This window comes from Mus caroli, chromosome 7, assembly GCF_900094665.2.
Source record: "Mus caroli chromosome 7, CAROLI_EIJ_v1.1, whole genome shotgun sequence".
Lineage (NCBI taxonomy): Eukaryota > Metazoa > Chordata > Mammalia > Rodentia > Muridae > Mus > Mus caroli.
Window position 1 is genome coordinate 30268184 of NC_034576.1, and position 11769 is coordinate 30279952.

The window sequence follows — 11769 nt, forward strand, 5'->3', positions numbered from 1 at the left end:
CCCAGCCCCTCACTGGAGGGTTCTAAAGAGGGGCTCTACCACTGAGCCACGCCCCCAGCCCCTCACTGGAGGGTTCTAAAGAGGGGCTCTACCACCAAGCCACGCCCCCAGCCCCCTCACTGGAGGGTTCTAAGGAGGGGCTCTACCACTGAGCCACGCCCCCAGGCCCTTATTGGGGAACTCTGGTCAGGAGAATCTACCAATGAGCTGCCTACATTTCCAGCCTCCTTTTACTTATTTTAGATAGGGTCTCTATTGAGTTGCCCTGACTCCTGTTTCCCAGACAGGCCTTGCGCCGTCAGTCCTCAGGCCTCATTCTCTTGAGCAGCTGGGTTGACAGACTTGTCTTTCATGCCCCAGCTCCTGTTGGGAAGGATGAAGGTTGTTGATAGATGACTGCCTGGCTTACTGAACCTCACATTCTCATGGTAACAGTGTAGCTCACAGGAATGCTGTTGTCAAGTTTAGTTGAGTGACTAAACATGTTATTTGCTTTGTTTTGTGTTTTTGAGACAGGGTCACACTATGTAGCCCAGGCTGACCAGCAACCAGAGATCCTCCTGCCTCAGCTTCCCAAGGCTACGATCACAAGCATATGCCACAACATCTAACTAAAACAGTTTCTGAGGGACGATTTGATGACGCCACACAGCGTTTGAAAAGAAAGATGTCGAGTTTTCAAGAGTTAACACATCTATAGAGGGAAAGGTTCCCTTCTATAGGTCCCTATGTGTTCTATAGGTCCCTATGCATTCTATAGGACCCTATGCGGAGAACACTATTCATTCTGATTTCAAAGATGTGCTAAACCAAAGTTCAGCAATGTGGTCCCCTGCCCACCCCTAGGCACCCCTGACTCTCTTGCTGCCCCTAGAACTGTCCTGGCTCCAGACTGTTGGGGAGTCGGCACTGAGCGTGGAGTCCTTCTCCTATCAGGGGGAACCTCACATGGTCCTGGCCCAGCCCTTCGCTGGCCGTTGCCTGATCCTGGTGTGGGACTACAGCCTGCAACGCTTCAGGCCTGAGGAGGAGCTATCTGGTGAGCTCCCCTCCTGTCCTGGCCTCTTCCCTCCTATCCCCAGGCTGCCACTGAGCCTGACTGTGTCCCACTCTCCCTTACAGCGCCCTCAGTGGTGTCCTGCAAGCCTCTGGTGCTGGGCCCACGCCTCTTCATACTGGCTGCCCGCCTGTGGGGAGGCTCACAGCTGTGGTCACGGTCCAGCCCCGACCTGCGTCTGACCCCTGTGCAGGTCCTAGCCCCTCAACGGCTGCTGCGACCCAATGATGCCGAGCTCCTCTGGCTGGATGGACAGCCCTGCTTCGTGGTGGCAGATGCCTCCAAGGCTGGCAGCACCACGCTGCTGTGTCGTGATGGGCCGGGCTTCTACCCACGTCAGAGCCTGCACGCCTGGCACCGCGATACCGATGCGGAGGCCCTGGAGCTGGATGGCCGACCGCATCTGCTGCTTGCTTCAGCCTCCCAGAGGCCTGTGCTCTTTCACTGGATTAGTGGCCGCTTCGAGAGGCGCACGGACATCCCAGAGGCAGAGGACGTCTATGCTACAAAACACTTTCAGGCTGGAGGAGATGTGTTCCTGTGCCTGACGCGATACATTGGGGACTCCATGGTGAGGCCGGGGGCAGGCAATGGAAGCCAGGCCTGATCCCACCAGCTGAACCCTCATTTGGCAGGGGGCTGGTCCACTGTTTCAGCATGCCCCCTCACTGGTGAATTCCAGGAATGAGTTCTACCACTGAGCCTCACCCACGATGAATCCATGCTGAATTCTGGGCAAGCAGACTGCACTAAGCCATGCCCTCAACCCCTTTCTAGTGAATTTCAGGCTTAAGCACTGCAGCTGAGCCAGGCTCCCAACCCTCACTGGTGATTCTAAGTGAGAGCTTACCTACTAAACTGCAGCCCTTGGATTTATGAGGCAGAGACTCAGCTAGAATCTTAATATATAGTCCAGGCTGGCTTCAAGCCAACATGACCTGCTCCAAGATTCTGAATTTACTCTGCTAAGCTTGGCCCTGTCTTTAGAACATTCCAGAATGTTAACTCCTTCTACACACTTCCTGTTGGGACAGGTTAAGCTAGTGTTAAGACCTTCTCATTGTCTCCAGGATTATCTTTTCAGAGTAAGGCACAGTCAGGGACAGACTCCCACCCCACAACTCAGTTATTCAAGGGGTCTCCAGGAGGGAGCAATGGAGATTAGAATGGGAATCAGGGATCAGAGATACGAGAGTAGAGAAGGTGGAAGCTGGGTCAGGGTGTAGCCGGAGCATATGGAATAAACACATAACGTATGGCTACTAAGACTGACAAACCATTGATGGGCATTCTGTATGGCCTGTGAGGCAGAGAGGAAGGTCTATAACAATGCCCCGTTCCAAGCACACAAATGTTACCTGTAAGTTAAGAAAGTTGCTGGGCATAGTGTTGGTATCACAGAGGCCTGTCATCTCAGCACCAGGGAGGCTGAGGCAGAAAGATCAGTCAGTGCCAGACTAGCAAGGCTCTCGAAAAGGGAGAGGGGCTACTGGTAAACTGAGAACCTATAAGCTTGTGTTCCCAGTCCACCAGAGCATCCAGGATGAGAGGCGGGCTCCATGTCTCATGACCCAGGTTCTAACTGCTTCTAAATCCTGCAGGTCATGCGCTGGGATGGCTCCATGTTCCGACTGTTACAGCAACTTCCATCCCGAGGGTCCCATGTCTTCCAGCCACTACTAATTGCCAGAGACCAGTTGGCCATCCTGGGCAGCGACTTCGCCTTCAGCCAAGTCTTCCGCTTTGAGTCTGAGAAAGGGATCCTGGAGCCACTACAGGAGTTGGGCCCACCGGCCTTGGTGGCCCCTCGAGCCTTTGCCCAAGTCACCGTAGCAGGAAGACGCTTTCTATTTGCAGCGTGCTTCAAGGGCCCCACACAGATCTACCAGCACCACGAATTGGATCTCAGTGCCTGAAGCTGGGAAAGACCCTGAAAGTGGCTGTGGGACTGGCAAGGGTATTCTGGGATATCTGGGTAACCTCTTCAGCCTGGCCTTCTGGCTGTCACAGCCAGTCCTGTGTGATACAGACCACTAGCCAAGTGCATCAGCCTGGGTTAGGCTTAGTCCACCTTTTGGAAGATCTGTACCTTAGGGGCAAGTGGGTGGTGGCTTTATTCCCGGCTATGTTTAGGGCCCCTCCAGTCTGAAGCCACATTTTGGCTGAGGACAGATACTCTCATAGACAACGTCTTGGGAGTTCAGGCTGGTACACAGCTTGGAGCTGGGGTACAGAAACCAAAAGGGCAATCTGCTGAGCTCCAAGGTGTCTGGACACCCCGCCCTCAATGTCCCCTTGGTCCTGTTGCATATAAAGTACCGAGAGAGAGCATTCCTTTCCACTTAAACCCAATCTGGCCATTGGCTATCGTGGAGGAATACGGGTCTCTGTGACGTCACAGTTGCTGGGCAGTTTCTTGGCCCGGTACTTTGCTGCCTGTGCGCATGTCTGCTTCCAAAGGCTGAATTCTTTTACGTGTGTGCAGTAAAAGTGAAGCAGGAAAGATAAGTCTGGAGGCGTCACAGAGATCACTGGGTACCCCTTTCCAGAATGTGCCGGGGGCAAGAACAGAGTGTACGAGGTCAATCAATGCCCGGCATACCCAACCTGCCCGCTCTATGGGCTCAAGGCAGGAGCTTCTTGTTGAGTGGCAGGTGATGACTCTGGATAGGAATTTTGTTTTGAAAGGTTTTAGGCATTTTCTAGGGTGGCACATGGGCATCATTCTGAAGGCCCTGATGGATACAAAGGAGTCTCAAGAGAGCTAGGGGGTCACTGGAGGGTCTCATGCTGTGTGGCCACTGTAGAGTATCAGTGGTGTCCTGGGAAATTACAGGACTTACAGGGACAGCGGGTGAATGGAAAGGTCTGGTGATAAAGTGGGGGCCGCTCAACATGAACAAGGAGACCAGTGCAGGGGTGGGGGTACAGCTAAAGTATCTGGGTAGCCCCAACATGGTGTGATGACCCTATTATATAGTTATTCTCAGTGTCAACCAGTGTACCCACACTGCATGCTATTAGGGCTCCTTTTCACTCCCAGAAGTGTCCCTAGTTTGCCACTAGAACTTAAGTGGCACAGAAGGCTGCCCATGGAGGGAAGGGGCAAATCCCATGTCCACCATAGGGCATGATGTGCAGGTCTAAGCGAGATTCAACCACCAGCTCCTGCATGCCAGTGCCTGCCCCAGCATCTGCCCACCTCCCTGCTGCCCACAACCTCACTCCAAGCTCCACACAGAGTCTCTGGCACCTGAGCACAATGTGAAATCATTTTATATTAAAAACTGAACAAAGAGCCTGCTACCACGAGGGGTGAGATGAGGCTCGGGGAAGGCAGTGTCAGGAGGGGAGGAGACCAGCCAGCTCGGAGTTCAAGCCCACCTTCAGAGCCAGGACCTGTGCTCTTTTAACTGGTCCATCTTCAGCAGTTGTGAGCTGAGCCTGGTAGAGGGAATGGGGTCAGTTTGCAAGAGTCTCCCAGTTCCTTCTCTCTGATGCAGGCACGCACCCACCCTGTCTTCCACTCATGACTGTTACCCCGCGTGCACCCCCAACCATCCTAAGTGTCATACCTGGTGTGATGAGAGGTGGCCCTTCTCCTGGGCGGTGACTAAGGAAATAAACGAGATAATGTCCGAATAAATCCTCTTCTGTCTATCCTCTCCCTCAGGGCTAAAGGAGTCTCAGGCTGCCCAGACAGTTTCTTGGCTGGTTTCCCACTGTATGTCTATGTAAAGCTAAACATGACAATAAGGACCAAAGCTTTCTCGGGATGATTTGCCATGGATAAGCCCAGGAGGCCCCACGGCTGAGCACCCAGGCCTAAGCACGAGACCTTGCACAAGGCTGAGCCTTCTTGAGCTTGCCCAGAGCCCATCTCACCTGGGTTTCTGTCTGAACTTGCATTTGCATTTGCCACCTATAGGAGAGAGGCGTGGTCAGAGGAAAGAACAGAAGCCCCTCCCCTGCTCCCTCCCTCCCTGCCTCCCTGCCTCCCTGCCTCCCTCCCTCCCTCCCAGAGCTCTCAAGTACTCACTCATGAGGACTATAATGCCCAGGGCACAGAGAATCCCTGCACAGATGAGCCCGCCGACTCGGAGGCTGTGCCAATCTGAGAGGGAGACAAAGGGGACCTCAAAGCTAGCCCAGCTCCTTCTTCCCCATCTCCCAACTCACTTGACGGCAGTAAAAGAGAACAGCAAACCCAGGCCCTTTGTGCAAGCATTGCAGTTCATATCCAAGCAAACAAGATATCTCATGTCCATCCAGGGGGGAAAGGATCAGGGTGGGAAGTCAAGGGGGTGGTCGTTAGAGAGAGTGATCAGCCAAGGGCTCTCTGAGGAGGTCCCGTTGGACCAGAGATCTGCAGCAAGGCAGAGGTGGCCCTGGAAACATGGAAGAAAATGCTCCAGGGAGAAGGACCAGTAGGTGCTCAAGTCCTGGAACAGGGATGAGGGCCAGTGGAGGAGAGGGGATGGAGGGGATGGGGCAAGGGGGCAGCTCCTGATGGAAGCTGGAAACACCAAAGATGGAGGTATAGAATTCCCTATCTTCTCTAGAAAGATTTTCATGACCCAGCTTTCTGGTGGTTGATCTGAAACTAAAGTTTCTTGTGAAATGGACTCAGGTCATGTTTGTGCCTGTCTTGTATTTCTCCGCAAAGCTGATATACCTTTCACCTAACCCGGGTGCTCAGTGACCCAACTCAAAATCTCTCCTATCCTGGTCCCTGGGTCACTGCGAACTGTTAGTCATCCTCCTGTGCACAAAATACTGAGCAGGATGGGAAGAATGGAAGAGAGGACTCAGTTCTTACCGTAGTAGAAAGGGTCATTTTTATCTGCAAAGAGAAAGGACACACACATGAATCTAAGACAGTAGGGGTCTTGGGAAAGTGGGGTGGAGGGTGGGCTTCGACTCACTTTCAGGGTCATTGGCATCCAAAGTAGGCAGGCCTGCGGGGGACAAGAAAGAACAGGTTATGACTAAGGTGGCCTTAGTAGAGCCCTCAGCCGGATCCATGGAGGTTCCTTGCCAATGAGAAATGTTCCATGGGAGAACAGCCCCACCTCACAGTGCACAGGATTTAACCTCTGCCTGGTTCCATCTGGAGGTGGACCTTCGTGGAGATACAGGCTTGCACCTTCCTGGAGTTATGGGCTCGCTCACCCACCCCCACCCTGAGCCTTGCCACCAGAAACATTGTTTCCAGCCTCCAGGCGGGGCCGGGCCACGCCTCCTGCAGGAGAAGCCTGCTTTTCAAGACAGCAGATGGCTCCTGTTCCCAGGGCTGTTTCTTTCACACCAGCACTGCTTACAAACTGCCTTGCTGGCCCCAGCATGGCTACATCCCACAGTAATCGGGTCTTCTGACCTTTCCCCTTTGAAATGACTCACAGTCAGCAACTTGAGAGCAGTCCCACATCCCTTTCCCAAACAGAAGACTACTTGTGCCCAAAGAATAGTAAAGTAAAAAGTGATCTAAAAGGGTGGGGGCTGCCGGAGAGAGGTGGCTCAGTGGTTAAGAGCAATGACTGCTCTTGCAGAGGACCTAGGTTCAGTCTGCAGCACCCACACGATGGTTCACAGCCATCTGTAACTCCAGTTGCATGGGTTCTGATGCCCCCTTCTGGCTTCCACAGTTAGCAAGCACAGACAAGTAAGCAAAACCATCATATCCATAAATGATTAAAAAAAAAAAGGTGGCTTGCTCCTCAGGAACGACACCCAAAGGTGTCCTTGGCTGTCACGTGAATAAACACGCACATGCATGCACACACATGAACGCACACAGTCATGCACACGCAAAGAAGAGGCAGAGCGGGTGAGGAAGGAGAAACGCATGCCAATAGCAAGGAGGAACTCAATTCTGGCTGAAAGCTCATCTGGCTTCATTCCGGGCCTGAGTTCTGCTAACGGGAGAAAAACAATGCTTAATTCTTAGGTACACACGCTTGGAGCCTGCTCCACCCAGGCCCTGGTCAAACATTAATTCATTTAGGGCTCACAAAGCCCCTATGACTAAGTGACATTCTTCTCTGTGTTTTCACAGATGGAGAAACTGAGGCACGGGGTACTCAGGTTACCTGCTTCATCACTGCTGGTCTCCTGGTTGTTTGTGGGATGGCAGTGTAGGGAGGGTGTGACACACAGCACAACAGTACTGGACTGAGCCTTTTGCTTGTTGTCACTGATGATTAAAGGGCATCTCCCCAGTGGAGGAAGAGAGAAAGCGGGAGAGAGAGAAAGAGAGAGAGAGAGAGAGACTCTGCCCGTTGAGAGGCTCTGAGAAAAGGCAGTTTTGGGGCCAGATACTCACCTGCTAGAAGGACCAACAGGCTCAGAGCAACCTCTTGCATGTCAAAGCGTTGACCTAGAGGAGTCCAGAGAACAGGCCTTAACCTCAGCAGGGTGACCAGGATGTTAGGCTTTGTACCTCTGTCTCACCTGTTGCTCACCAGGAACACAGCCCAGGGTACACACAGGAAGACTGGCAGTGAACCTGAAGCTCACTGGGCAGGAAGATAAGAAGCCCCAAAGTCAAGTGGGGGCTGGGTGAGCATTCAGGTTCCATGAAGGAACAGGTCCTATGTGCAAAGAGGCCATTTTCCTGGCAGTGATATTAGGTTTTACTGTGAATGGATTTTTTTTTTCCTTGAGAGAGGAGGTAGAACAGTGTTTTGCTATGTCTAAGATGGCCTTGAATTTGCCACCCCCTGCCTCAGGTCTCCAAGGGCTAGAATTACAGGTGTGCACCATCAAATCCAACTTGTTAGTCCCATCTTACAGATGGGAAAACTGAGGCTCTGATACAAGAAAGTTGATGCCCTGGATGACTTGATCCAGAAAGCAGAATTTAAACAATGCCTCTTTCTCAACTAGCTGTTCATAACTCAGAACTGTGAGGGCCCCGGGGTGTTTTGGGGAAGAGGGTGCCAGGAGCCAGGTGGCAGGAGGCCCGGGTTCTGGGAGTGGCTCCCACAGACAGCTTGGAGCCTGCCCGGCTCTGCCCACACACTGCAGGCTTCTAGCTGAGGCCTGAGCTGACTCCCTGGGCTGCTGGGTGCGTGTATGTAGGAAATAATGTCAAGCTAGTGGGATATGTCCAGAGGGACCTCTGTCTTCTGTCCCACCCTGGGTCTGTCCCTTGAGACCCCACTGAGCGTTCTCTGCAGTCCCAACTCTACTCCAGTTATTGCCCCCTACCCTAACCCTCACTCTGCTCAGCCCCTGCTTACTCCTCGCCCCAGCCCTCTTGGCAGCAAACACTACAGGTTCTCCAGTGAGGCTTAGCACAGAGCCCCTTCCATACAGCCCTGGCTGTGACCATCTGTCTTTCTATCACCCTGGAGGCCTGTAATAAAAGTCCTGCTCTCTGTGAACCTCCCCTGCTTGCCCTGCTCAACTGTCCTGAGCTCATAGGCACATGTACACACACACACACCCCTCATCCCCACTCCCCACCTGCTGGACACTGTCCAGTGACTTTACAGTGACTCCTCTCTTTAATCCCTAGCAGTCCCAATGTCACCCTTCAGAAATAACCTTTTTCATTCACACCAAAGCACACACTTGGGAATGGAGCCACCAGTCACCGATGGTGCAGGGGAGTCCCACATGCTCACACAGACGTCGCCATTTCTCTGGGACCAATCCCAGAGGCCTAGAAATCTTTCAGCTTCTTTATTAATCTAAATCAAGGCTACAGGATTGTCATTCAAGTAACTAGGGAAGCCGAGGCAGGAGAAATTCTACTTCCAAGCCAACCTGGGATACAAGCTAAGTGCAAGGCCAGACTGAACAATTTAGTGAGATATTGTCACAAAATAAAACGTTTTTTTTTTTTAAAGATATAAGATACAGCTCAGTGGTAGAGCCCCTGCCTAGAATCCCCCAGTGAGGGGCTGGGGGCGTGGCTCAGTGGTAGAGCCCCTGCCTAGAATTCCCCAGTGAAGGGCTTGGGGCGTGGCTCAGTGGTAGAGCCCCTGCCTAGAATCCCCCAGTGAGGGGCTGGGGGTGTGGTTCAGTGGTAGAGCCCCTGCCTAGAATCCCCCAGTGAGGGCCTGGGGGCGTGGCTCAGTGGTAGAGCCCCTGCCTAGAATCCCCCTGTGAGAGGCTGGGGGTGTGGCTCAGTGGTAGAGCCCCTGTCTAGAATCCCCCAGTGAGGGGCTGGGGGCGTGGCTCAGTGGTAGAGTACCTGCTTAGAATCTCCCAGTGAGGGGCTAGCAATGGAGGCTTGCTTAGCCTGCTCTTCAGGCCCTGGACTTAATTAACACTTATCTGACACACACACACACACACACACACACACACACACACACACCCTATGCACACACATACCCTGGACCCATTAGTTTAGATTAGACATATATTTCTTGTAGTTGATTTGGGGACTATTTCTCAGATGTCTAGAGCCCCAGCAAGCTTTGGGGAGCTCCGGTAGTGGTTAGGGGTCCCAGCTATGGATGCTTGTGGTCCAAGGCTGCCCCTTGATACTCTGTCACACATGCATGGGTTGCCGCTGAGTGCCCAACCTATGCGGCTATTTTTCTCATTTCCAGCCTGACTCCCTCATACTGTCTTTTCAGCTTGATGAAGCTGACACTGTCCTTATCCCACACAGCCATCACATGGGAATTCATCCTAACGCTGCATGCTCTATCAACATGGCTGCTGAATCTCACCTCTTACACTTCTCTCTCCAGACTCTTCCAAGGCCCCAAAGGACCACAATCTCTGAGTGAACCCGAGTGGGAGCCAGCACAGAGAGAACCAGCCTTGCTGGGACACGAAGCACCCCTTACTGCTTCCTGCCTGTGCTAGTCAGAGAGCAGCTTCTGTGTTCTGCCTCCGTGTTCTCCCCTACTCCAGGATGGTGGATGGTCCTATCTGCAGGGGTAGGATGCATACACCCTTGTCATCTGAGTCCCCATCTCCTAACCAAGTCCCGCTTTACGGCTTCCCTGGATCAGACTTCTCTCTCCTGGTGCTCATTTATCTTCCTTGTGCCCTAATACCTGGTCGCTCAGACACACACCTCCATCTGCTTCCTCCCCCCCAGGGCACTTAAATTACTGTTCATCTACTCAGTCACCCCTAGACACCCCTCTACTCTCACCCATTGAGAAACCCTCAATCACGATATTACGGTGTAATCACTTCCTGTACAGCCTGACACCTCAGGTAAACCCAGACTTCTCATCTTCTCAGACCTCCCCCCAGGCTTCCCCAATCTCTCTATGAAAATCAGGTGAGTCCCCCCCCCCCAGTTGTATAATCCAGTCCCACAGAGGTGAGCCATCTGGGACAATCAGCTGACAGAGGCCGGGTAGTCTCCTGTCCCCATAAAAGAATCTTTACGCTGGAAAGTTTTAGGGGTCTTTAACCCCAGTTTCTATGTAATAGGCACAGTTAGAGGAGAGTTAGAGAGAGTCGGGGAGCAGAGGCTCAGGGAGGAAGGGTCCCCCAGGGCCACTCACCTGAGTAGCTCAACAGGCTGTGAGGTGGTTCCGGGAGAAAGCAGAGTACGGACTTGCCAAGCTGGGACAGCCTTTATCCACACTGCCACGCCCTGAGCAAACCTGGGCAGGCAGGCACAAGTCAGGTCTCCCTGAGGCGAGGGACGCCCCCACTCCATTCCTCCCTTAAAGAGACAGTTCTACTCATTCTTTAACTATGGTAGCCTCAGGTAAAGTGGAAGGGGATCAGGGTGGGCTGAGGATTGGAGGGAAGAGGGTGTGTCTGATCTCCTAAACATCAAAGGAGACTGGGAATGGGGAAGATTCTGGGGTCCTTAATGACAGACGACCATCATCCTGGAGCGATGTGGGAGAACGTGGAACATACATGTAATCTGTTTCTGATTTAGGTTGTAGTGGGGGTGGGGCTTTTTCTTTCTTTGTTTGAGACCCAAGGTCTCACTATGTAGCTCTGGCTGGCCTGGGAACTCACACTACAGACCAGGCTGGACTTGATCTCGTTGAGATTCACCCATCTCTGTCTCGCAGGCTGGGATTTAAGGCATGCACCGCCAGTTGTGGTTTTGTTTGGGGAATGCACCCACTGGCATTTGTAGGGAACTAAAGCCCACTCTCCATTCTTTGTTGGCAGGGGTTAATAAAAGACACTGACAAGGCCAAAGTTGTAATAGGAAGAAGACACTCAAGTGGTGGGTAGAAGTGGGGGGAGGTCTGGATCTTGGGGTTCATAGACCAGGCCCCAGAAGACTGAAAACCGAACTGACTTTCAATGTTTCTCTCAGAGATAAGGAGATGCCGGGTGGACGTTCAGTCTACGGAGTGGGTGTGGGCATGGATGTGGATGTCAAAGTTGTCTTCCTCTACTGCAGATGAGTTCCCTGTACTCTACAAGCCCCCACCCTTCCCTGCCCCCTGTCCAAATGGCATCCTTCCGCCTGGGGTCTGTAAGGCTCCCACATGGTCCCTGCTGGAGGTGCCCCCCTCCCCCCAAATTCTTCCTCCTTACACAGAAGAACTTTTGTCCGGGGTCTGGATGGAGAACAAGGCACCATTGAGTGGCTGGCAGAGGATTGGGGTCACCGGGAGGGGCAGGGCCAGGAAAGGGGTGGCTTCTATTCGGCCACCAGCTGGACTCCAGACGACCCCCAACACTATGGTGAAGGCGGTAGGGTGGAGACCCAGAGGCACCAGGCTTGGGAGAGGCTGCTGTTGTGGGTGTGGAGAGGAAAG

At 53.0% G+C, this 11769-nt stretch overlaps 2 protein-coding genes across 2 annotated transcripts in view; one reads left to right on the plus strand and one right to left on the minus strand.

Moving 5' to 3' along the window:
- Lgi4 (leucine rich repeat LGI family member 4) overlaps positions 1-4716 on the plus strand; it is an 11349-nt gene extending 6633 nt beyond the window's left edge. Inside the window, exons 7-9 of the mRNA XM_021166607.1 lie at positions 875-1039; positions 1123-1628; positions 2659-4716. Of these exons, the coding sequence (XP_021022266.1) occupies positions 875-1039; positions 1123-1628; positions 2659-2973 (986 nt within the window). The 3' untranslated portion in view covers positions 2974-4716. The remainder of the gene's footprint in view (positions 1-874; positions 1040-1122; positions 1629-2658) is intronic.
- Fxyd3 (FXYD domain containing ion transport regulator 3) lies at positions 4320-11367 on the minus strand. The gene is made up of 9 exons (XM_021166680.2): positions 11304-11367; positions 10540-10641; positions 7380-7433; positions 5983-6015; positions 5877-5900; positions 5097-5171; positions 4943-4979; positions 4633-4670; positions 4320-4501 (listed from the first exon to the last, which is right to left on the minus strand). Exons 3-9 carry the CDS (start codon positions 7417-7419, stop codon positions 4482-4484), a joined length of 267 nt encoding a protein of 88 aa, XP_021022339.1. The 5' UTR covers positions 7420-7433; positions 10540-10641; positions 11304-11367; the 3' UTR covers positions 4320-4481.
- Positions 11368-11769: the final 402 nt, after the last annotated feature.

Excerpts from the sequence above, each read along its gene's own strand:
- Fxyd3 (XM_021166680.2), bottom strand. The coding sequence starts at position 7,419 with ATGCAAGAGGTTGCTCTGAGCCTGTTGGTCCTTCTAGCAG. Across the intron at positions 4,980-5,096 it reads GGGCATTATAGTCCTCATGA|GTGGCAAATGCAAATGCAAG; the intron begins GTGAGTACTTGA and ends TCTCTCCTATAG. Across the intron at positions 4,671-4,942 it reads AAGTTCAGACAGAAACCCAG|TCACCGCCCAGGAGAAGGGC; the intron begins GTGAGATGGGCT and ends TTATTTCCTTAG.